The sequence below is a fragment of the Podarcis raffonei genome, chromosome 8 (genome assembly GCF_027172205.1).
Source record: "Podarcis raffonei isolate rPodRaf1 chromosome 8, rPodRaf1.pri, whole genome shotgun sequence".
NCBI lineage: Eukaryota > Metazoa > Chordata > Lepidosauria > Squamata > Lacertidae > Podarcis > Podarcis raffonei.
Genome location: NC_070609.1, coordinates 68,013,710 through 68,039,623, shown reverse-complemented (window position 1 = coordinate 68,039,623; position 25,914 = coordinate 68,013,710). Strand labels below are relative to the sequence as shown.

Genomic DNA, 25,914 nt, shown 5'->3' with positions numbered 1-25,914 from the left:
AGGGAAAGAGAAATCGTCGGGATCCCAGAATACGGTGGTGATCAGTAAAATGGTATTGACATCCTCATGGACCCAAGCTGTGGTTGTCCTGTATAGAAGTTGCACAGAATTAATGTTTAATTTGTGCACTATTTAAAAGCTTTTTTTGCTGGGGGGGGGGGGGGAGCAGAGATCTCAAAGTCTCGTACATTAAAACAGGGGTGGAGAACTTCAGTCCAGAAGTTAAATGCGGCCCTCCAGGCTTCTCTATCTGGTCCTGGGGGCTCTCTCCAGGCCACACCCCTCACTAGTCATTCTTCATCTCCTCCCAGAGTGTTTTTGCCTGGCTGGTATGTGTCCCTGAGCTCTGATAACATCTCTCACTGGCCTGGATGGTGCATAGAGAGGGGTGTGTCAGCGTGTGGAGAAACTAGCCTTTTGCACAAAGGTCACGTTTGCATTGATCGCTCTGCCCACGGTTGCGTCTGCCCCCCCCCCCGGGAAGGTTGCCCTAAAGGGGCTGCAGCCCTTGAAGTGAAAAACAAATATCTAAAATTCCTCTCCCTTAGACATCTGGAAGGTGGCAGAGAGGCCACAGACAGGCACCCACTCACTCATCCCCTCACATAGAGGGAACCTGGAATATGCCCTGAAGCAGGTGAGCAAGGTTTCAGAGCAGGCCACCCAGCTGATGCTGTAGCTGCGGATTTCCTGCACTGGCAGGGGGTCAGGCTAGATGGTCTCTGGGGTACCCCCCGACTCTCTGATTCCACAGTCCCAGGGCAGATAAAATGATCACAAGGAGATCTATATGGTTTATGGTGCGGGCCTGTACAAAGCAAGCCCCACACAGTTCTGTGGTGCTTACTCAGCACACTGGCTGGCGCTGATGGACACCAGGTTGGCAATGGGCACATCTACTGACCAAGGCTGGGCCCAACCCAGTACTTATCAGCTGTCTTTCTGCTTGACTAATTGCTCAAGCCTATACAGTGGTACCTCAGGTTAAGAACTTAATTCGTTCTGGAGGTCCGTTCTTAACCTGAAACTGTTCTTAACCTGAAGCACCACTTTAGCTAATGGGGCCTCCCACTACTGCCGTGTGATTTCTGTTCTCATCCTGAAGCAAAGTCCTTAACCTGAGGTACTATTTCTGGGTTAGCGGAGTTTGTAACCTGAAACGTCTGTAACCTGAGGTACCACTGCACGTGCTTCCTCAGAAATAAACACTGTGCTCGATAGCACTTACTCCCAAGTAAGCTTGGAGTGGCTACTACAGCTTAGGCTGCCTTTCATTAGAAGGCAGCCCCAGTGATAAAGGCAGTAGCTATAGATCAGATTAGAAGTGAATCATGCACATTATCTTAGAAATTCCTGAACAACAACCCTGTATGGCAAGGTTGATATTTTTATACCTATATTATAGACAAAAGAATGAGACTGAGAGGGTGGCTTTCCTTAGAACCTTCCCCCAATGTCAGTGAATTCACCAAAAGGCAAATCCCTTTGTGGATGTGGGAGTGGGGAGCGGGAAGAAATCACACAATCTGATATAAATAAAAGTGGCAGTATTCAGAATCTGGTAGAAAATTTCAATGTAATTCGGGATCAAAAGGAGCCATATTTGGACAGCAGAATTTGAAAGGTAGACTCTCACGTGAAACTGCTGAATTATAATCATCAAGAAGCTCAGCACTATTCATTTGGGTCTGAATAAAGATAATGTTTTCCTGTAGATCATTGAAGATCTTTCTTAACGCAATTATCTTAGCTGTGCTGAGTGAATCATCCCTGGTTTGTTGCTGCAAAGGGTGACTGCGCATATTTCACATACATTTAAGCACCAGTTCAATTATCACCAACTGCACTTTTTTGTTTGTTGGTTTTGCATCTGATTGCCTTTCAGCTATCACCTAATTCAATTATCACCAACTGTACTTGTCTGGATCTCATTGCCAATCATCTCCCACCTTACATTCCCCTCCTTTCTTTGTGGCCTGTCCTACCCCCAGCTGCCAGCTGAGATTTCGCTTCATCCACCTGACAACATGGACTTCTTAAAGTCTACAAAAGCTTCTGCCACAATACATACATTGCATAGGAGTGAACTCCTAGGGACCGAGGTCCCTTCAACCCCCCAAAATATTTGAGAGGGCTGGGCTCCCCCAAAGGTGATGGGCATTGCCATTCAAATGGTGAGCTTGCACCATGTCTTGTGATCGATTATGTGCTTACCTGCCTCTCCCGATATTTTATTCAAGTCGGCACCCCTGTACATTTGTTAGTCTGTAAAGTGGGATGCGGGTGACGCTGTGGTCTAAACCACAGAGCCTAGGGCTTGCTGATTGGAAGGTCGGTGGTTTGAATCCCCACAACGGGGTAAGCTCCTGTTGCTCGGTCCCAGCTCCTGGCAACCTAGCAGTTCAAAAGCATACCAGTGCAAGTAGATAAATAGGTACCGCTGTGGCGGGAAGGTAAACGGCATTTCCGTGCGCTGCTCTGGTTCACCAGAAGCAGCTTAGTCATGCTGGCCACATGACCCAGAAAGTCTGTCTGTGGACAAACGTTGGCTCCCTTGGCCAGTAAAGCGAGATGAGCGCCACAACCCCAGAGTCGTTTGCAACTGGACTTAACTGTCAGGGGTCCTTTACCTTTTTAAAGTGTCACAGGGCTCCTTGATGTTTTGCCTGCAACAGACTATTGCAGCTACCCCTCTAGAAATACAGTGATACCTCAGGTTACATACGCTTCAGGTTACATACGCTTCAGGTTACCAACTCCACTAACCCAGAAATAGTACCTCGGGTTAAGAACATTGCTTCAGGACGAGAACAGAAATTGTGCTCTGGCGGCACGGCAGCAGCGGGAAGCCCCATTAGCTAAAGTGGTCTTCAGGTTAAGAACATTTGCTGGGTGCAACAGCAGGAGAGAGCCAGGGCACTCATGTCCTGCCCAGAAGCATCTGGTTGGCAACTGTGGGAAGAGAAGATGAGCCAAGCTGGATCAGGCCAGAGGCCTGCCATAGCCCAGAGTTCTCACAGGAGTCAGCTATATACCTATGGGAAACTCCCCACAAGCAGATCCTAATGCAACAAATTCAGTACAGATGTGTTCTGCCTCTCTGACAGTGGAGGAAGACCGTAGACTTCATAGCTAGTAGCTAGTGATAGCCGTCTCCTCTGTGAACTTGTCCAATCCTCTTTTAAGGAGGATAGTTACCTTTTGTGGGAGCAACTTTATGTTCTGAGAAACTGGCAAAGACAGGCCTTTGGTCTCATACAGCGGGACGGTTCTGGTTCTTCTTATCTTTTTTTACTGAGTAGGAGATGCTCTGTTCATTCCTCCACCTCCTAGCAGCTTTGATACACCAGCCAAATTGCATTTAGTTCATCCAAAGTGAGGTCAAATCCCTGCTATGGAGAATGCCATACACGGGAACAGGAAGCTGCCTTATACCCACTTGGACCGTGGTCCAATATTCTCTCCATTGGTCACCAGCAGTTTTCCAGAGTTTCAGATGGAGGAGAGTTCCAGTCCTAGCAGGAGATGCTGGGGATCGAACCTGGGACCTTCTGCATGCAAAGCAGATGCTCTAATTGCTGAGCTACAGCCCTGTGCTTGTACAGATCATACCAATTGTGATTGTGGAAGGGTGATGGGGTAGAAATAGGGGGCCTTGGTTAATCCCTGCTCATAAAATTTCAGCAGAACACCACTGCCACCCCAGACCAAGACCTAAACACATATCCACTGAAGCTGTTTGTAGCTCTGCTCCAAAGGACACTGAGGCATCCTTGAACTTGACTTCTCATGCCTTGCTCTCAACCATGTAGGTGTGATCACTGCTGTTTGAAACTCTAAGGGGCTAACATGAGGGAAGTGCTTTAGCCTGCAACAAATAATCCGTGCACTCAGAAAGCACGCATGTCACACAGAATGCACATATTAAACATGCACAGTAAACACGCCTGGCTGGCGCACGTTGGGACTGATAGGATGGAAAGGAGGGAGCCCAACAGTAGGTGGCGCCAGAGCCAACAGCAGACAAAATGAATTCATTCTAGTTTTGTCCCCCTCCTTTTCCCCTGCTGAGTTCTACAAGGGCAACACTGAGATTGAGGAGGAGAGGGAAGCTGACAGTCGGGTCCATCTCTTGGACTGCTTGTAGGTCAGATGGCAAGCAGGCAGAGTCGTGTGAAATCACAGCGCTTCAACTCTCAGGGCCAATCCCACCCCATGCAGCCTTGCAGCAGGCATGCGCACAACAACAACAAATGCAGATTGGATTGTTTTCTTTAAAAGCCATGGGTTGGTGTTGGTAAGAAAAAAACAGCTGCAGGGGGTTAGGGCTTGGGGAGGAAGGAGGAGGTATCTAGGACTAGTTGCAACACCCAGCACCCCAAAAACTCCTGCAACAAATGCAAAAATGGCACCTGCGAACTTGCAGCAGTTGCACAAAGAGCCACCTTCCTGCAGGTGCCTTATTTAGCACCGCAAGGAAATTCAGCCAAGGCCCCTTGTGCAAAATGTATTGCAATGAAATGGCTTGTTGAGAAGCTGTGGTGGGGAGAGGGGTGCTTTAACCCTTTCTCACCCCCTTCTTCATTTGCTCTGAATTGCTCACAAACAGTCCTCCACATAGATGGCAAAGGCACTTTGGGGGGGGGGGCTCTGTAGGAAGGCAAGAGCTTTGGGGAGGCAGTTTGGAAAAGACATGAAGCAGGCAGCAAGTGAGGAAAAGGGTTAACCACACACGTACACACATACACTGCCTTTGCATTCTAGATTCACACACCCCTCTTTTTTTCTTAGAAAAAGCAGCCTCCAGGCATCTCTTAGATGTGTAGCTCCACCCTAAGCTGGTCACAAATCTACAAGTCAAAGAAGCCATGCATTATCATCACTATTTGGAGAAGGACCATGGCTCAGTGGTAGACAGAGCATCTGCTTTGCATGCACAGTCCACTCCCTAACATCTCCAGGTAGGGCTGGGGGTGTCCCCTGCCTGAAACCCTGGAGAGCTGCTGCCAGTCAGTGTAGACAACACTGGCTAGATGGACCAATGGATCTGACTCAAGATAAGGCAGATCCCAAGGTTTCTATGTCTGAAGGGAAGGGTGGTAGAGCTTTGCATACAGACGGTCCCAGTTCAATTCCCGGCATCTTCAAGTAGGGCTGGGGATGTCCCCTGCCTGAAACTTTGGAGAGCTGCTGCCAGTCAGTGTCGACAACATTGGCTAGACGGACCAACAGTCTGACTCTGCATAAAGCAGCTCCCTACATTTCCATTATGAAGGAGTTTTGACATCTCTACTCCACCTTTTTCCTGCGCTGAAAATCAAACATAAGGCATCTTGAAAATAAATAAGACAAAATACAGTAAGACAAAATACACAGCATTCCCCCCCCCAACCCCACAGCAGCCTAAAAATGTCATCACAAAGGCTCAAATTAAAAGAAAGTAAAGCTTTAACAAGCATTTTAAGAGCTGGCAAAGAGATGGTGAGACATACCTCTCCTGGGTTGGAGGAGGGCTCTTCTGCTGTGTACTTCATAGCTGAGATAGCTCACCTGGTAGAGCATCAGACTCTTAATCTCAGGGTTGTGGGTTTGAGCCCCACGTTGGGCAAAAGATTGGGCATTGCATGGGATTGGACTACATATGACCCTCATGGTCCCTTCCAACACTACCATTCTATGTCCTGTATATTACACCCCAGAATAAAAAAAATAAGCAAAAGCAGCAAGATCCCACTTACAACTTTAGAAAGAGGAAAAGATTATTTCTTCCACTTGTGTAGGTTACAACCAAGTTTAGGACAAGGATGGCTGCTGGATCAAGCCAATGGCTATCTAAGTCCAGCATTCTGTTCTCCCAGTGGCCCACCTGAGCAGGACAGCAACTCACCCCACCTGCAAGTCCCAGAAACTGGTATTCAAAGGAATACTGCCTCTGGCTGTGGAGGTACAGCCTCCCCATTGTGGCTAAGAGCCATCAATAGCTTTATCCTCCACGCATTTGTCTTTGAAAGCCACCCAAGTTATTTGCCATCTTGGATTCTTCAAGTTAATCATCAACCCAAATCAGCAATCTATGGTTAATTATGCATGGTAAACCACAAGCTGGATAAAGCATGCAAGCCAAACATTTTTGACGCTATTCGATCTACTACGAATAGATTCACCCTGCCTCTGCCCACGTCGGGGAGAAAACCAGAAGCCTTAACAGGTGCCCCCCCCCAAATAGAACTCCCCCTGATAAATGTCTTTTGTCCATTTCTGTGGCTTCTGGGATTTCACCCTTCTTCTATGCCCACCCACTCTTAAAGCATGAGGTCTAGAATCTTGACTGATGCTTTTTAAACAAAAAGCTGACTTGTAATATTTGAGCCGTGTGCACCCGGTGAATGGGGTGCAGAACCATCCTACAGTTCTACAAAACAGATAGGCCTAAGGTGCAGTTTAAAGTCCCACAATGGCTTGCCTCAAAACAGTCACCAACCCCCAAACAAATCAGACTTGTTCACAGCTTTAAATCGGACCATTGCTAAAGCAGCTTTGAATGTCGCAGGTAGCCAAGAGTTTTTAACTAGGTAGGAAAACCCTTCCACCTGGAGAATACCAGAGATTGGTAGTGACAGGCGACAATCCCATTCTTTAGTTATCTATTGCAATGCCACAAGGAGGTTAGCAAAGAGTGGCATTGGGAGATAGGAGAATTTCACAGCTCCCTCTCTTTAGATCTGTTGCAAAGACACACACTACGAGTCCAGCTACTTTTGGATGGGGTAGCAGATGCTGCTGCAAGCAGCCCAAGAACAGAACTTCAAGCCAATGAACTGAGCCAAGTTGACTCAAAGGGCCAAATAGGGTCTCCCTCAAAGGACATACAACAGGGCCCTTAGACATTGCCCTTGCAAACTACCAGATGCCACAGTTTCTTGCTTGGCTTCTCTTGAACGCTACAGAGTGTGTCAGCACATAAAAAGAGCCTTGCTGCTGGAACAAGCTGGTGGCTCGTCTAGTCCCTCAATGTGCTATCACAGAAGCCAATCAGCCAATCACAGAAGCACGACCCGACCACAACAGCACTCTCCTCACCTGCGACTCCTAGGCAACACTGCTTCTGGCACTGGCAACAGAATATTTTTCTTAGACTACATTTTGCTGGATGAGCAAGCACAACAAGGCACCCTTCCGGAACTCAGATGTATGAATCAAGCTGTGCAGAACCTCCGAATTCTTCAATGTTACATCAGCACTGGCTTCCAAGTGGGATTTGCTTCTATCGACAGGGCGGAGCGACTTTAGCAAAACTTGAGCATCGTGGGTGTTCGACGGGAAAACGCTAACAGGCTAAGTGGGGAGTTAACTGCACAGACTCCGAAAGCTTGAGAGATGTATATTTGTGCGAACAAACAGCACAACCCTTGCAGTATACACAAGCCCCAGGAACTGTCTGCTATTCCTCTCCCCGGCACCCAAATTTCTGCAAGCTTGGAACCACATCAAGGTCTTTCCCCCTTCCACAAAAAGGGGTATTGTCCACAATAAAGTGAACAAGAGCTAACACACTCTGAACAGCATTTAGAAAGACCCAGAGGACAGAATGGGCAGCAGAATTCACATTTGGGTTAAGCAAAGTTGGAAGTACAACAGGTGGCCATCAAATTCACAATCTTATCAGAGCTGGTGCCCAACTATTAAACCAACTGAAAACAAAACCAAACCTTATTTTGCAAAACTTTTTAAACTTAATTGGCTTTAAAGGCAGAGGTCTTCACTTCCAGTCCTTGCTCATTTTTACTTAAAAAATAAAAGTTACAATGGATTTTATTGCTTTTAGAGATTATAAAGTTCACTCAGAGAGATTGCAGAGCAATCACTGTTTTATCAAGGCTAATAATATTAACTTAATTTCGCAGGGTGTGTGTGTGTGTGTGTCAGATTTTCCCATGAAACCACACCCTCTGTTCCAAAAACTGCTCTACAATAAGTTCTCATTTTTGTTCATGCAAGCCTTTCGCCAAGGCACTCTAGCTAACATACTTCAGGTTATTTCATGTCACAACGATCCCACAAGGTAGGCCAACCTGAAAAAAATCACACCAGCTCTTCAAGTCAGGCCCGCTGTCTGCTGCCCATGTTCCAGGAGTCAAAGACCATCAATAAAATAAAATAAAATAAAATAACACAAATCCGCTTCTGGGGCTAATGTGCTCATAGCACCGTAAGCCCCATTGAATTTAGTGGGAATACTTCTGTCCCAGTGAATTCAATGGGGCTTACTCCCAGGAAAGTGAGCAGAGGATTCTAGCCTGGGAGACCTACAGCCTTGACACGCCTTGGAGCTTCATTGAAGGGGTTCTGACGGCCAAGAACCCCGATGCTGGGATAGGGAACATCACAGCGAGGGGGAAAAGCAACCATAGCAAGACTGCCCTTGAGCGCGTGCAGAAGGCGCCCACACAGCCTCCCGGTGGAGGTCTAGGATTGGATCTCTAGGCTGCTTCGAGTCCCGAAATACTATTGCCTACAGAAGGGCGACTTTTTAAACAAAACATGTGTTTGCAGCTAAAAGCAAAGCAGCGCGCCTCGCTCGCCAACCCTGGCTCCTCCAAGGGACTGAGCGCGCGCCAGATAATTCCCAGAAAGAGACCCCGTCCAGGCAGCAGGGTCTGATGAAGTAGGCAAATGGGAACCTGCTCGGGGTCCCAATCCCCCTTTCCGAGCAGGGCAAAGCCAGGCAACACGACCAGGGAGGAAGAGGGAACCTCGACAGCTCCGTCTCCGCCGCTGCCCGCAGACTGGCTGGCTCGGCGAGGCTGGCGCTTGCTCCGGCTGCCGGCACCTGCTGCAAGCGAGGGCGGCGTCGGCAGCTCCCGGCGGCCCCTAGCTCTCCTCGGCCGGCGGGCCGGGCTCGGCTTCTCCTCCGCCTTCCCTCCCACCCCGTCGCGGCGCCTGCACTCACAGCCAGTTGCTGGCGTTGGCCGAGAAGGCGGCGAGGATCAGCAGCAGCAGCGAGCGCAGGAAGTAGCGCGGGCTCATCCTGGACGGCGCGGCCGGGCGGGCGAGCGCGGACGGCGGGGCAGCGGGAGGCAGGGCCGGCGTGGGGCCGGCGGCGTCGAGCCGCAGCGCAGCCGGACCCGCGGCCGCCCGGGCTCAGGTGCTGCTGCTGCCGCGGCCGCCCGGCGCTCCGACCCGACGGCTTGAGCAGCAGGGCGCAGCCGGGGCTGATGCGCCGGCGGCAGCTGCGGAGCCGGACTGTCAGCTCGGCCGGGAGCTCCCGGGATGGAGCGGCGGGCGGGCGGGGCGCGGCCCCAGGAGGCGGCTCTCGGGGCGGGACCGGGACACCCCTGAGGCGGAGCGCGCGGCGCCCGGGAGCCGCCTCGCCTGCTGCCGTCCGCGTCCCGGGCCTGCCCAGCGCGGCCCGAGGGGGCTTACTCGGGAGTAAAGCGGCGCGGAGCCCACGCGCGGGCTACTCCCGAGTAAGAGAGCGGGCGTCCGGGGAGGCGATCTTCCCCGAGCAAGTCTGAATTATGCCTATTTCCAAAGCACATTTCTCTTCTTTCTCGTTCTCTCTCCTTGCAACTAGAGCTCTTCTGGGTTTTTCTGGAAATGCGCTAAGCATTCTGCACTAGCTCGGAGAAGCCCTCTTCCTTTTATTTTTACCGCATGTGTTTTCTCAAATGGGAAGTGCTTGCCTGAAGCCTCTCCCATCTCTCTGCCTTGGAAGTCCAAACTTCCTGGATGTGGATGCAGGGACTTCTTAGCCTGGGGAAGGGTGGACGTTGAGAAATAGGGCACTCTGTGCATGATCAGAGGTGCATGGGTGTTCTTGCTTTTGTTTGCTTCATATAGTTATAGAGCTGACAGCTCTGGCAGTGAACACAGCTTTAAAGGATGAGCTAGGGGGATGGCTAAAGAGCAATGGTCTGCTTGCTATGTGAGCTCATTTATGAAATGCTGTGGGTTAAACCACAGAGCCTAGGGCTTGCTGATCAGAAGGTCGGTGGTTCGAATCCCTGTGACGGGGTGAGCTCCCGTTGCTCTGTCCCTGCTCCTGCCAACCAAGCAGTTCGAAAGCACCTCAAAGTGCAAGTAGATAAATAGGTACCACTCCGGCAGGAAGGTAAACGGCGTTTCCGTGAGCTGCTCTGGTTTGCCAATAAAGCGAGATGAGTGCTGCAACCCCAGAGTCGGTCACGACTGGACCTAATGGACCTTTACCTTTACCTAACTGTTTCTTAAGGGATTGGGACATAAACTGTACTGTACTACCTTCTTGGCTGCGAAATCTGTTGGGTGTAGAGCTCCGCCCACACAATCCCCCTCCTTCCTTTTAACGGTCAAGTTTCCAGCCCTCAAGGCCACAGAGAGAGAAGGTTGAAAGTCTGCAGGCCCTATTGCCAGGGGAAACCTCAGCTGCAAAGGGGTGGAGCTGAGCAGGTGAGAGTTCAGGGACAGCTGCAGCTCTCCCCTTCCCCTGGATTAGCAGAACCAGCAATTTATGCAAAATAAGCAGAATTCCGCTAAACTGGGTATATAGCCGAAGGTAGAACAAGGAAAACTGGCATGGGCTGAAACGACGGGCAGGCCTTGACCTGTCCTACAGTGGTGGTTCTTTCTGCTTTTCAGACTTCTAAAAATCCATGCAGAGAAGGCCTGCATTCCTTCCATTGTCTCCTTGCCCAGAGAGAGTAGCTGCAGTAGATCTGTGTGTGTGTGTGTGTGTGAGAGAGAGAGAGAGAGAGAGAGAGAGAGAAGCTTCCAATACTTGTTTTAAAGCCCGTTGCCTTTCCCCAAATGCCTCAGCTTGGGCTTGCATTGGTAATAGGATGGGGAACCCCTGGATGTCCACAGACTCCAGCTACCATCTTGCCAGACCCTTGGCCATGTTGGCTGGGGCTGATGACAGCTGTAGGATGACAGCAACACCTGCAGGGACACAGGCTCCCCACCCCTGCGGTATTATTTTGGTAGAAGAAGGGTCATCGGAAAAGATGTACCATATAAGCTGCTTTGCGCTGAGTGAGAACATTCGTCTATCTAGCTCAGCATCATCTGCACCAGGAATCATCAATGTGGAGCCCGTGGGCACAATAGCACCCATAAAGACTTTCACTGATCTCCCTGGGCAGGTCCCCCAGATGCTGAGCTCCTTCTCCTCCTTTTTCTTCTTTTTCTTTTTATTCCCCCCTCCTTCTTTTTCTTCTTCTTAAAAGGTCCGCAGGCCACTTAGAAGCATAGAATGGTAGAGCTGGAAGGGACCCTAAGAGCCATCTAGTCCAACCCCTTCAATGCAGGAGTCGCAGCTAAAGAATCCTTGACAGATGCCCCCCTCCAAACTCTGCTTCAAAACTTTCCAGTGAAGAAGAGGCTACCACCTTCCTAGAGAGCCCATTATCATCTCAGGTAGCTCTTTCTTAGAAACAATGTTATGGGCCGAAATGTGCAGGTGGTTTCCTTGAAATGATGGTGTGATGTGGACATGTTGTATATTTTTCCTGGTGCTGTTGTTATTAGGCAGCAAAAGCATCAGTGTCTCTCTCTCTGTATGTAATCAATTAAAAGAGCCTGGCTGCTCAAACAGCCATTGGCTCTGGCGCCACCTACTGTCAGGCTCCCTGTCTTCCACCCTACCAACTCTGTTTTCCTTGGAGTTGTGTGTGTGTGTGTGTGTGTGTGTGTGTGTGTGTGTGTGCACGTGCTTTTGTAGTGGCTTTTGCTGCTCTCCTCCCTGGAAGGCCAAACATGGGCAGGTGGGCACCCCTCCCAAACGGCAATATTACTGTTATTGTTGTTGTCTTTATTATTTGGGCTTTAAAAAAACTTCCTCCAATGAGCCAGCAGTTGTGGTATATGTGGACTCCTCACATTTCACCCTGACAACCCTGTAAAGTAGGTGAGATTAGGAGGCAGTGGGTTGTATTCAACAGCAGTCCTATTTGGAGTAGATCCATTGAAATTAATTGACCTAGACAACTTATTCCTGTTAATTTCAATGACTCGCTTTGGAGCTAAGAAAAGAATCCACACATGTGATCCACACATCCACGTTTCCCCCCTTAGCTCTCTGGTCAAAGTCCAGCGCCTTTTACATACTGACCCCTAAGAAATCCATGTTCACTTGCTGGGATGTAGCGGACTACCATTTCCAAGGGAATAGACTTGGAATAGACTGCCAGTGAAGCGCAGAGGTGATTTTGAGGTCTTAGGCTATTAGCAGTTGCTCGACTAGCCACTAGAGGGAGACATGATCACATATAACTTAAGACTTGAGCACCATCCCCCTTTGGGGCTGGGCCTGAATATCTCCCACCCCCCATCCCAAGGTTAGAGAGTTGGTCCCTCACAACCATCATTTCTGGAACAGGCTGATGTTTAAGTCAGCCAGTGCCGCAGCAACTCATGATTCCTCATCTTGTTCTGGAGATATGGAAGGCTGGTCTCACTGGTCTGGAGATATGGAAAGCTTCTTGCTATGTCTGGATAGGGTTCTGAAGGCCTTTGGGAAAGGTGGTCTTCCCCATTCCGACTGATGGCAATGGGTGGGGCCAGACTACCATGCTTTGACATGACTAGATCTGGAAACTGGTAAGTATCCCAAGTCCATCTTAAAAAGAAGTGGGTCTACATGGATGTTCCTCCTACCCCATTTAAACTGTTTTCGGAATCTAAGACAGGCTTCCTCAACCTCGGCCCTCCAGATGTTTTGAGACTACAATTCCCATCATCCATGACCACTGGTCCTGCTAGCTAGGGATCATGGGAGTTGTAGGCCAAAAACATCTGGAGGGCCGGGGTTGAGGAAGCCTGATCTAAGACCACCTTCAACTTGATCTCCCCTGGTCCAATCTTCCCAGCTGCCTGCATCCTAACCAACAAGCACATCTGCCTAGAGTGGCAGAGGAATGACTCTCTACATACCATGCTCTGTGATTGCATCCTGCAACCACAGTGTGGTGTAGTGGTTAAGAGTGGTAGACTCATAATCTGGGGAACCGGGTTCGATTCCCTGCTCCTCCACATGCAGCTGCTGGGTGACCTTGGGCTAGTCACACTTCTTCAAAGTCTCTCAGCCTCACTCACCTCACAGAGTGTTTGTTGTGGGGAAGGAAGGGAAAGGAGAATGTTAGCCACTTTGAGACTCCTTCAGGTAGTGATAAAGCGGGATATCAAATCCAAACTCCTCTTCTTCTTCTTCTCCCTGCTGGATTGTCTGTTTTTCACTGTGGTGCCGGCATTGGCATAGTGGTACCAAGGCGCTGGACACAGGGAGGCTGAGGGCCAACTTGTGCCTTGTAAGGAAGATGCCACAGTGTGAGTTTGGATGGTCATCTGACAGGAATTCTTTAGCTCTGATTCCTGCATTAATGACCCTTGGGGTCCTTGTCAAATAATGCCTGGTCCCCATGAAATGGGAGGTGTGCTATGCAGAACTGAACACAGAGAGCACTTCCAGACTCTCACTGTTTTTGAGTGGGATTCAATCGCATCCAGGCAAATTCAATCAAAGCACAATCAACGCTGATTGGGGGCTCTTTTGAAACAAAGCCGCTTCCTTTGCAATATGGAAAATGCTGGGATCATCTATTCTCCCCAGAAACAAATGAGGACGAATACTCATTAAGCAAGTTGCCTGGATCCGGAAACATTTATTATGTTATTGTTTTACCATTCTCCTTGGCTCTGTTATCAGAGTCTATTTATTTATTATTCAAAGAGAAGCAATGCATATAGCTGTGGGCAGGGGATTGTGAGAGGGTGAATTGAAAGAGGAGTCACTGCATATTAAAAAGAATTTAGCAGGGTGGTGGTAGTGGAATCAAATAAACTATGGGTACCAAAACTGGCATTGACCTACCTTAAAGGGTTTTTGCAAGGAATACTCAAGTGAACACAAGTTAGGGTTGGGTGCTGTGCTGTGTAGCCAGTTACCACATTTAAAACCAGAAGCAATCTCTGCTTATCCTCAGGCCTTTGTGGTGGGAAGAGAGTCACTCAAGTCTGGTTTGCTTGAGGCTGATCCAGAATTTATGATTAACCCAACAGCCAAACTTTGTGCAAGGCTCTGGGATCAGGGGAGATCAGAGCAGAGATACATTTCAGTATATAGTAATAATAATAATAATAATAATAATAATAATAATAATAATAATAATAATAACAATGGCAACAATGATGAAAATGATGATGATGGGCTGGGTTCAAAGTGCCACATTTATGCTGATGGCATTTTTCTTATTATTTGCTTCTTCCTGTCGTTACTCATGCCCAACCTGTTTTGGACATTGCGACACAATTGTGAACCAAAACGGAATATAAGAACATAAGAAGTGTCCAGCTGGATGAGGCCAAAGACACCTGCAAGCAGGACCTGAAAATAGATCCCATTTTGGACATTTCTCTCCCTCCTGCATTGCAGTTACACTGACTGTTGCTCATGGTCCCTTTTTAGTTGTGTGTGTATGTGTGTGTGTGTGTGTGCGCGCTAGGGCTTATTCCCCTGTCAGCTGTTTTCAAGTGTTATCAGACTGCAATCTATCTTTTCATCTCCACTCTAACTCTGTTGTGAAGGCTTCCGAGTTGTTCACCTTGGAGAAAATAGCACCCACTTCTTCCTTTTGATGTTGCAAAGGCTCTGCATCGTGTTTAGGCTATTTCTCATCTCCATGATGCCCATATTCCTTTTATCGACTTGCAGAGGGCCTTGTAGGTAGTGGCACCTTTCCTGTGGAACACCCTCCCATCAGATGTCAAGGAGATAGGTAACTATACAACTTTTAAAAGACATCTGAAGGCAGCCCTGTATTGGGAAGTTTTTAATGTTTGGTGTTTTATTATGCTTTTACAAACTTAATCCGTTCCGGAAGTCCGTTCTTAAACCAAAGTGTTCTTAAACCAAGGCGTTCCTTCCCATAGCAGCGGGGGATTCAATTTACAAATGAAACACACTTGACAGGAAGCGAAACATGTTCTGCTTCCAAGGGAAAGTTCACAAACCAAAACACCTACTTCCGGGTTTGCAGCGTTCTTAATCCAAGTTGTTCATAAACTAAGCTGTTCATAAACCAAGGCACCACTGTGTATGTGTTGGGTGAGGTACAAATAAAAATAAAAATAATTGGCTACAGCTGGGGCAGGATGCTGCAGCCCAGGCGGTGATTTGCACTAAGGAATATGCCATGGCAGCCTATTAACCACTGAGCCAGTTTTCTTCCATTGCCAGATATGGGCTTTAGATCAGCAAATGGAACCTGCTTAGTTTTGCTGCAGCCTGATTATTATTGGCTTGTGGTAACCTGGAGGTAGGCTTCTTCACTAGTGGCCCCTGGTGTTGAAGAATGCTCTTCCTGCTGAAATAAGGGGTTGCCCCATCTGTCTTGGCATCCAGCCGGCTACTGATGACACAATGGTTTAGACAAGCGTTTCCCCCCATCTCCAGACTTGAATCAGCAGCTTTGATTTACTGTTTCGTTAACGCTGTTTTAATGGGCTTGTCATATTGCAGGTTGTATCCAACGCCAGCTTGGAGTAGACCCATTGAACTTACTTGATTGTGACTAACTTGGGTCCATTAATTTCAGGATGGACTTCGTTGGATGCAATCCATTATATCTGAATTACACATGTTTTGACACAGTTGTTTTACTATGTATTTTAATTACTGGGAGATTCTTCTTTTAAAAAATTGCTATTCTTGTCATTTTGCTGTTCACTTTTGTTTGTGAGATACCTTGGCATTTCTTCCTCTTGAAATGAAAGATTATTATTATTATTAATTCGTGGTTTCCAGACCTGGTTGCTAAGGTGGACGTGTGATTACGTTACAGAAGACAGTCTTCCGTTTGATGGTGTCTTCTCTTTGAAGCGAATAGCAAACACCCTCAAGCCAAGCAGGAAATAGTCTGTTCCCTTAGTTAACTTTGGGCTGCCTTCCTCGCTTAAGATTTTAGTTCTTCCTCTGGAGACCTTGAGAAGAAGACTTGAGCTGCAACCCCATGCAGGCTTTCTAGGGCACCCTTCCTCAACCTGGTGCCCTCCAGATGTTTGGACTACAGCTCCCCTCAGCCCTCATCAACATGGCCAATGGTCAGCATTAATGGGAGTTGTAGGCTAGACACAGGTGGCGCTGTGGGTTAAACCACAAAGCCTAGGGCTTGCCGATCAGAAGGTTGGTGGTTTGAATCCCCGCGACGGGGTGAGCTCCCGTTGCTCGGTCCCTGCTCCTGCCAACCTACCAGTTCGAAAGCATGCCAGTGCAAGTAGATAAATAGGTACCACTCCAGCGGGAAGGTAAACGGCGTTTCCGTGTGCTGCTCTGGTTCGCCAGAAGCAGCTTAGTCATGCTGGCCACATGACCCGGAAGCTGTACGCCGGCTCCCTCGGCCAATAAAGCGAGATGAGCATCGCAACCCCAGAGTCGTCTGTGGCTGGACCTAATGGTCAGGGGTCTCTTTACCTTTACCTTTAGGGTAAACATCTGGTGGGCACCACCTTGGAGAAGGCTACTCAATGACACAAGTTCCAATGAGATCAGTCTGAGTTATTTCTTAATAAACATGTGGACAGGATTCTACATTTCATGCAGAAGTTCCCATGCTCCATCTCCAGCCCCTTCAGGGAGAGCTAAGAGAGGTTCCCTTCCTGAGACCCCGAGGAGATGCTGTCAGAGCAGGCAGTACTGAGGTAGATGGAGAAATAGCCTGAGGGGAGGAGCCATAGCTCAGGGGAAGAGCACCTGCTTTGCATGTGGAAGGTCTCAGGTTCAATCCCTGGCATCTTCAGGTAGGGATGCAGAGACTCCTGCAGAGCTGCTGCCAGCCAGTGTAGGGAAAATTGAACTAGATGGATCGCACAGTGTAAAGCAGCTTTCTATGTGAAGGATTGTGCTGCAGAACTCTGAAACATCGGGCCAAACCTTCAGATGTGGCAACAGCCAGCACAGCCTACAAGCCTTGTGCGTTCCTGCCGTGTGATGAGGCCTTCACGGGAGAGAGCGAGAGCCCAGAAAGCTGACGAGAGTGATTCTGTTTCCTCCTCCTCTTCACCCCCTTTTTGCTTCAACCCAGGCTATTTCTGGAGCCTTTTATAGCTGCAATTTGTTTATGAATACAGTAAACAGTCAGTGCGGCCCAAGCAGATGCAAACACACCCGCGGCCCAGGCAGAGAGGCGAGTTGGGCCTGGGCCACTCGGAGAGGAGAGCACAGCTGGCAGACGGTCGGAGGGTGCCCTTTCCAGAGGTTACAGATGTGCGCTGGACGTTTGTGGGGATTTATTGTTTCTAACAAGAGCCATTGGTTTATTCCTGAGGTAAGCTGTATAAATAGGAGGAGGGGGAGACGGTGTTTCCTGTTCCAGCGCAAATGGGAAAGTGGCCTATGAGCATCGCTGCATTGGCTATAAAGCAGCAGTGGCTGGTGCCCATTAGGACTGGAGGGCAGGGAGGTCCAACAGTAGGTGGCGCCAGAGCCAACGACAGGTGGAGGCGTGGCATTGCAGTATTTATTTTACTGGTCAAAGGAGGCATCTGTGGTTCGCCCCTTCCTCATTTAATCCCCACAACAACCCTTTGAGGTAGGTTAGGCTGAGAGGCAGCAACTGGCCCAAGGCCACACACCCAGTGAGCTTCCTGGCTGTGTGGTGATTCAAACCCTGATCTCCTAGGTCCTCATTTGACTCTCTATAACCCCTACACCTCTCTTGGGTCAGAAAATGTGAATTGGGTAGGTTTGCATCAGCAGTGCCATCTTGAATAAAATGTGTGTGTGTGGGAGAGTTAGTAAGCCCCACCCTGCATAATCAATCACAAGTTTGATTTGAATGGCAATGCCTATCAACTCTGGGCCCTCTCAAATATTTTATCGCTTAGGGGTGGGGAAGGGACCTAGGAGTTGGCTCCTATGGTTTGCATTGACATTTTATCCCACAGTTCCCCTGCTCCCCTCAAGATCCTACTAGCAACGAGTCTCTGAGCCAAATGTCAATTTTTGGCCTGACTAGATTCTCAGATTTGGGCTGATGCATTGTGTGTGCATCATCATCATCATCATCATCATCATCATCATCATCATAATAATTTATTATTTATACCCTGCCTATCTGGCTGGGCCTCCCCAGCCACTCTGGGCGGCTTCCAACAAAATATTAAAATACCGTAATGCATCAAACATTAAAAGCTTCCCTCAACAGGGCTGCCTTCAGATGTCTTCTGAAAGTCTGATAGTTGTTCTTTTCTTTGGCATCTGGTGGGAAGGCGTTCCACAGGGCGGGCGCCACTACCGAGAAGGCCCTCTGCCTGGTTCCCTGTAACTTGGCTTCTCGCAGTGAGGGAACCGCCAGAAGGCCCTTGGCGCTGGACCTCAGTGTCTGGGTAGAATGATGGGGGTGGAGACGCTCCTTCAGATATACTGGACGGAGGCATAAGAAGAAACTGGCTTCTCACAATGGTCAACCGGAAGCCCCAGTTTGGAAGCCCACCAGCAGGACCCCAGATCTCTGCCCACCTGCAACTCCCAGCCACTGGTATTTAGAGTCCTAAAACCTCTGACAGCGGAGATATAACTTAGCCACTGAGACTGGCGGCCATTGACAGCCTTCATGAATTTACCTAACCAAAGAAAACCGCAGTTGTTAACCTAAGAAGAGCCTGCTGGATCAGGCCAATGGCCCATCAAGTTCAGCATCCTGTTTCCACAGTGGCCAACCAGATGCCTGTGGGAAGCCCTTGAGCAGGATGCGAGCACAACGGTAACACTTCGATACTGAAAGCGGAGTGGAGGCATTTGTGTGTTTGTGTGTGACATCTTTCCCTCCGGCCGGCCTTTCCCTTCATCTTCTCTCCTCTTGTTTTGCAACCAACACCCACGGAATAACAGCAGCAGCAGCAGGATGCTAGAGAGCCAATTTCCTTTCCCCCGCTGGGGTCCGTTATCATTCATTTGCGCTCTGAAAGCGAAGGAGAGAGAAAGGGAGAAAGAGAGCAAACACCCCACAGAGTATTTCAAGCCCAGCACAATATATGGCTTTGTTTTGGAAGGGTTTCTTCGCATAAACCATCTCCTGCGAGGCTTCCTAAGAACAAACAAAAGAGCAGAGAAAGAGAGGGAGAGACCCCTTTAGCTGAGTTGTTGGAATGATTGAGGGTCTGGTCCAGAGCAATTCAAGAGCTCTCTTGAGAGGGCAAGGTGCCAAGAGGGGGTGGGATGGAGGATCTCCCACCCTTTGCCAAGGGTAAAGGACACAGACAGGTGTCTCTGGATAAAGGGAGGACCACCATTCAATGGTGGAGCTGCTCATTGGGGATGGGCTGTAAGGATTGATTGATTGATTGATTGGAAGCCAAGTGAATGCTGAAATGGAAGTCTAAGGAGGGGCAAAGTGAGGATGGGGGAATCCTATGTTGAAAGCAGGAGGCTGATCATTGGGCAGGTCAACCTAAGACAAGGCAAGGAGGCATGGTTTTTAACCAGGCGGCGGCTGAATGTGGCCCTCCACACCTCTCAATCTGGCCCCCAGAATTCCCCCTGGGCTGTAACCCACCCACAGTAGTCCTTCTTTGCACCCTCCTTGAGCTCCAATGAGATTTTTCATTGTGCCATCGCAGACCCGAAGGAAATAAAATGAACCACAGAGCAAGTAGAACCTTGTGTAATACATAAATGGTAAAAAATACCAGGAATGTCAGAAGCATGTCTAAAATAAGATATGCAACACGATATAGAAATTAAGAGCCGGTCAGTTGCAAATAAAAAAATTAGAACCAAATTAAAAATGGCAATGTTTGAGAACAGCAGCTGGGCAGGGCAGATTTAATCAAGCAGCGATTTCCTCTCGAAAGAAAAATCTAGCCACGGTCTCTGTTAATAATTTGTTTGAATTTGCGGAAAGGTAGGCCAGGTTTCATTCAGAAGTCCTACCTGGAAATTCTGAGAGAATAGGAGTTGGCAGTCCAATTCGGTTTCTTTGTGAAGCGAAAAGCACATGAGGCAAAGATTCCATAACCCCCTTTGCATGGGGAGGCAGGCTGTAAGGGGTACCCTACAACTGGGCATCCGATAAAGCAGAGGGCAAGCAATTAAACCTAGTTTCAGTGAAAATCCAATTGCATTCAGGAATAACTGGATTCTCCAAGTATCTCACATGGCTTACTGGCAGATGTGGGGTGCGGGGGGAGAAGAAAAACGCAGCGCAGGGAACAAACCTTCCAGTACAAGGATATGCAATACTGAATATCAGTGTTCTTAATCCGACAAGCGAGAGCGGATTTCTCCTGGAGATAAGCCAGAGCAAGGAAAGGGTTTATGGATAAACCTAGAAATTGCAGTTTGTTGATAAGGGGCTTCTACCACCCTCTGCCATACTGAGGAGCTACAGTAGAATAATAGAATTGTAGAGTTGGAAGGGATCACCAGGGACATCTAGTCTAACCCCCTGCAATGCAGGAATCTTTGTACCCAATGTGGGGCTTGAACCCACAGCCTTGAGATTAAGAGTCTCATGCTCTACCATGTTATTGCCTGGCTGCCAAGGAGCCCTTGAACTCTGACAATGCCTCTTGCTTGCCTGGATGGAGAGGGGATGTGGGTAGAATCTTGCCTACTGAACAAAGGTCAGTCTAGCTCAGTAGTATTGCCAGCACAGACTGGCAGCAGCACTCCAGGTTTTCAAATGGGCGGCATTCCCAAACCTACCTGGAGATGCTGGAGATGGAACTTAGGGATGTGAGCTGATGCTTTCCCATTGGACATGAGAAAGTGTTCTCCTTCCCAGGAACTCTGATGAAATATGGCAGAGCAGAGGAGTTTGGTACTCCAAACATAATCAGACATGGTGTTCAGGAGAACTTCCAGCTCAGACCTAGTTAGTGCTCACTGCTTAAGCCTAGAAAGGTCCCCAAAATTTCCAAGCAGGGACCACTAGGTTCTGTCTCCACTGTCAGAGGATACCCGTTGTTGGCAATCATGGCTGGAGAGAGTTGCTGTTGCACTCAAGTCTTTCTTAGAATCATAGAGTTTTAGAGTTAGGGTCCCGTGGGTCATCTAGTCCAACCCCCTGCAATGCAGGCTTCCCAGAGGCACCTTGTTGACCACTGGGAGAACAGGGATGCTGGGCCAGATGCGGGTGGCACTGTGGTCTAAACCACTGAGCCTCTTGGGCTTGCCTATTGGAAGGTCGGCGGTTCAAATCCCTGCGACAGGGTGAGCTTCCATTGCTCTGTCCCAGCTCCTGCCAACCTAGCAGTTCAAAAGCACACTAGTGCAAGTAGATAAATAGGTACCACTGTGGTGGGAGGGTAAATGGTGTTTCCGTGTGCTCTGGTTTCCGTCATGGTGTCCTGTTGCGCCAGAAGCGGTTTAGTCATGCTGGCCACATGACCTGGAAAGCTGTCTGTGGACGAACGCCGGTTCCCTCGGCCTGAAAGCGAGATGAGCGCCCCAACCCCATAGTCGCCTTTGACTGGACTTAACTGTCCAGGGGTCCTTTACCTGTCTCTGATCTGATCTGGTAGGGCTCTTCTCGGGTAACTAAGCCTTCTTCTCAGGCTTACAATCTGAAAGGCGCAACAGAAAATTAAGGAACGCAGCTCGTAGCATGACACAAAAGGAAAAGCGATCGGGAGGCAGGAAGGAATGCCTCAGCATTAGCTCTGTCTCGCTGATCTACTGTGGGAGCCTTTTTTTTTTTTGGCTGAAAAAAGTCATTCAAATAAATAAGCAAATGGGAGAGGGAGAGGAAGCCCCATGCCCCCCCCCCCAATTCATTCATTTTAGCTGGATCTGGCAGCAACAGACCAGTTAACCAAGAATCATTAGAATCCTCACAAAACTTATCCGTTCAGAGTTCATCCTGGCAAAATGATGGCCGTTAAACCGGTTTCAAAACAGTCCGGGTTTGTGGATGGTGTGGACACACCTAGGAAGCCTGGTTTTTTGTTTTTGTTTCTGTCAGGGTCTGCAGCAGCAGGCAAGAAGCGAGAGGAGGCAAGGGGCCAAAGACGTAGGAGATCATTCCTAAACATGTCGAGGATCATTAAACAACAACAACAACAACCACCACAGGGTAGATTTGGACGCCCTGCAGCTTCAGGCAGTCTATTGCTTTCCTTGATCCCCTGGACAAGTGTGCAAGAGAGGAATCTCTTTCGAAATGGCATTGCCACCCGGAGCCTGGCACTCTGATCCATGCCCCCCCTTGTTGTTTTAGAAGCCAATTCCACCCCCTGCCCCCCCAAATATATTTAATCAACCCCTGCTCCACGCCTCCTGAAAGCATCTTCCAAGGCGGTTATGAATCTGAAATCCTGTTAGTCTTGAATTAATTGCCTTTTCTCGCAGGGCAGTGGCCTGGAACTGTCTGCCGAGGCCAGTAATCATTAACCGGAGGGGGTGAGCCCTGCTAAAAAGGCTCGTGCTGTGCTTGGCTTCGGAAAACTAGTGTCTCTGCTCCCCACAGCTCCCCCCACCCCACACCTCCCTGGGCTTTCTCTGCGCTGACTTTCTTCCCCCATACATCAGCCAACCTTTTATCTAGGAAGGGTCAGAGGGCTGCTCAACTAGATTTATTTATTTTTAACCACAAAGAAAGGATAACAAAATTGGGCTCATCACACTCATTCAAAACAAATGTGACTGCCCCAGCCCTCTCTTTCTGGCCCTCAGAACGCTCTCCACAAGTCCTGCTTCACACCTGAAGTATTTTTAGCTTGGCTGGGATGTTTCCTCGAACTCTGAACTGCACTCGCCTAGGCAGAGAGGGGAGTATGTGTCACCATGTATAGAAGCTTTCGTACTATACATGTGTAACATTTGTGGCTCCGACCATTTTTATTTACGATTTTACTTCAAGAAATCTATGTACCACGTGATTGTGGGGGGGGGGGAAGCCTCAAAGCGGTTTACAAAATAATAATAATAATAATAATAATAATAATAATAATAATAATAATAATACAATAAGATAATCACAGCCCTTAATCTAAGAGGTGCAGAAAGTCAAACCACAGCGGAATAGGCTAAAACAACTTATAACTCCTACAAACCTTTTAAGCATTTGAAAAGTGTAAAGTGAAGAATGCAGCCTGCCTGATATCAATTGGCAGGGAGTTCCAAAGGGCCCAGAGCTGGCACACTTAAATGGCCCACCAAAATGGCAGCAAAACTGCACCATCAATAGGCAGCAAAATTCTCAGTGTCCATCAAGTGCCTGGCAGAAGATACCAGTTTTTGCATGGCACTGAAAGGATGTTAATGACAGAGCCAGGCAGCCCTCACTGAGGAGAGCATTCCACAAACAGGGAGCCACCACTGAAAAGGCTCTTCTCTCCTTTGTCGCTACCTCTGAACCTCCCGGGGTGGGGGACCTAGAGGACACCCTTAGATTAATTCATAACTGTCAAGAGTGGCAGACCAGAACCTGGGAGACCAAGGGTGAAATATTCAGCAATGAAGCTCGACTTGGGCCTAACCTCTCGCCCTAACCTACTTCACAGGGTTGTTGTGGGGATTAAACAATGAGAGGGTGAACCATGTACGTCACCTTGAGCTCCTTGGAGAAAAAGGATGGGATAAAAATGCAACAAATAAATAAATAACTTTTAAATAAATGATTATTTTTTTTAAAAAAGTATGAATTTAAACAACCCTGGAAAATGGCGGAGTGCAAGAACATTCTCTCTGTGTCCCTGCCCACGCTTCTGTCTAGCTGGTGAGAACCCAGTAGGGCTTTGGGCAGTGGTGGCTGGTGCCCATGGGACTGGTGGTGCAGAAGGTGAGGAGGCCAACAGTAGGTGGCGCCAGAGCCAATGACAGACAGAGCCGATTGATTCTAGTTTTGCCTCTCCACCCCCACCCCCAAGTTCTACAAGGTGCATCACTGAGTCTAAGGAGGAGGAAGCTGATTGGCAGTGCCACCCCATGGACTGGTTGTAAGGGGGCAGGCAGGAGAGGCCAGGCTGAGGTTGGCATGGGACTTTAATGTGATTGTAAGTCTCTCTCTCTCTCTCTCTCTCTCTCTCTCTCTCTCTCTCTCTCTCTCTCTCTCTGTGTGTGTGTGTGTGGTTTTTCATCTATGCATAGGTCTCCAATTGAGCATCATTTACAAATCATCCTAGCAGAACCTGGATGCAATCTGTCTGTTCGAGATTTTCGTTTGTTTGTGTGCTGCTTTACACAGAGACAGAGATCTAAACAACTTGCAGGCGGTGAAAGCAGAGATCGGCAGGCCAGCTTGTAAATGAACGGAAGCTGGATAAATGCTTTTAAATGCCTCCACCTTTGCCAACCTGATCCTTGAAGCTGGGGAGTGCTAGTCTTGCAACAACCCCCCACCCCTGACAGGAATGCTCAAGTGCAAGTCCAGGATTGTAAAGATTGCAGAGAGAATAATTGGGTGCACTCTTCCCACCTTGGATCAAATCTATGTTTCCAGGTGCCATAAGAAAGTTGCCGAGATAGTGCAGGATAGTGCGCACCCCGGAAATTATCTCTTTCAGCTTCTGCCTTCTGGAAGAAGGTACAGGGTTATAAAGACTAGGACTAGCCACCTGAGAAACAGTTTCTACCCAAATGCAATTTTGGTTTTAAACACAGTTTAAGGAGTTTTTGTGGGAGTATATTGTATTTAATAATGGGGTATCAGAGTTTTTAGGGGGCTAACCAGGTTGGGATAGCTGGAATAGCAGGCTTGTTGGTTTTTGAATGTCTTATGTAGATTTTTCAGTTTCGTTGTTCTGTATGGGACAATGACAATAAAGATTATTGTATTGTCTGTTTCTAGATGATCTGGACATCAGCTGCCATCATCACTGACTGCTGGCCTTTGATCTAGGTGTCTATCTGCCCAAAGCCATTCAGCATGGCAGTTAAGAATGTGATCTGTGCACCGGTGACACTGTTTGACTTTTGCCTTGCCCAGGACATTGTTAGAAGGCCTTTAGCTGGGATTCCTGCAAGGCAGAGGGTTGGACTAGATGACCCATGGGGTCCCTTCCAACTCTGCAGTTCTGTAATTTTAACATGATGTCCCTGCAGTCCCTCCAAGTGTCCTTATTTTCCAGGGACAGTCCTGGATTTACAGAAGCCTTCACGGTTTCTGATCTGACTCCAAAATGTCCTTGTTTTCCTTTGGACGTCCCTATTTTCACCGGAGGGTATGGCAGGATGTGACCCCTGAGCCAGGGAGATAAGTAACTACACAACTTTCAGAAGACATCTGAAGGCAGCCCTGTATAGGGAAGTTTTAAAATGTTTAATGTTTTATTATGTTTTTATGTACATTGGAAGCTGTCCAGGGTGGCTGGAGCAAGGATAACAACAACAACAACAACTTATTTATACCCCGCCCATCTGGCTAGGTTTCCCCAGCCACTCTGGGCGGCTCCCAACAGAATATGAAAAACACGATAAAACATCCAACATTAAAAACTTCCCTAAACAGGGCTGCCTTCAGATGTCTTCTGATAGTAACATAGTTATTTATTTCCTTGACATCTGGTGGGAGGGCATTCCACAGGGTGGGCACCACCACTGAGAAGGCCGTCTGCCTGGTTCCCTGTAACCTGACTTCTCGCAGTGAGGGAACCACCAGAAGGCCCTTGGCGCTGGACCTCAGTGTCCAGGCTGAACAATGGGGGTAGAGACGCTCCTTAAGGTATACTGGGCTGAGGATAGAATAATAATAATAATAATAATAATAATAATAATAATAATGGAACAGAAGTCCCTATTTTCATCAGAGAAATGTTGGAGGGTATGGACATGGCTGGACTTTGGCTCCTGTCCCCCCAGACCATTGGCCCTGCTTGCTGGTATGGACAGTAGCAGCAATCCAACATCATTCTCTCATGTTCCCGGACTTTGCCTTTGGGGGTTAACTTAAGGTTACCAGATGTCCCTGTTTCCCGGGGACAGTCCCCGGATTTATAAATCAG

At 48.4% G+C, this 25,914-nt stretch overlaps 1 protein-coding gene across 1 annotated transcript in view; it reads right to left on the bottom strand.

Moving 5' to 3' along the window:
• WNT4 (Wnt family member 4) overlaps positions 1–9,109 on the bottom strand; it is a 51,306-nt gene extending 42,197 nt beyond the window's left edge. Inside the window, exon 1 of the mRNA XM_053400599.1 lies at positions 8,951–9,109. Within this exon, the coding sequence (XP_053256574.1) occupies positions 8,951–9,027 (77 nt within the window). The 5' untranslated portion in view covers positions 9,028–9,109. The remainder of the gene's footprint in view (positions 1–8,950) is intronic.
• Between the last annotated feature and the right edge of the window lie 16,805 nt (positions 9,110–25,914).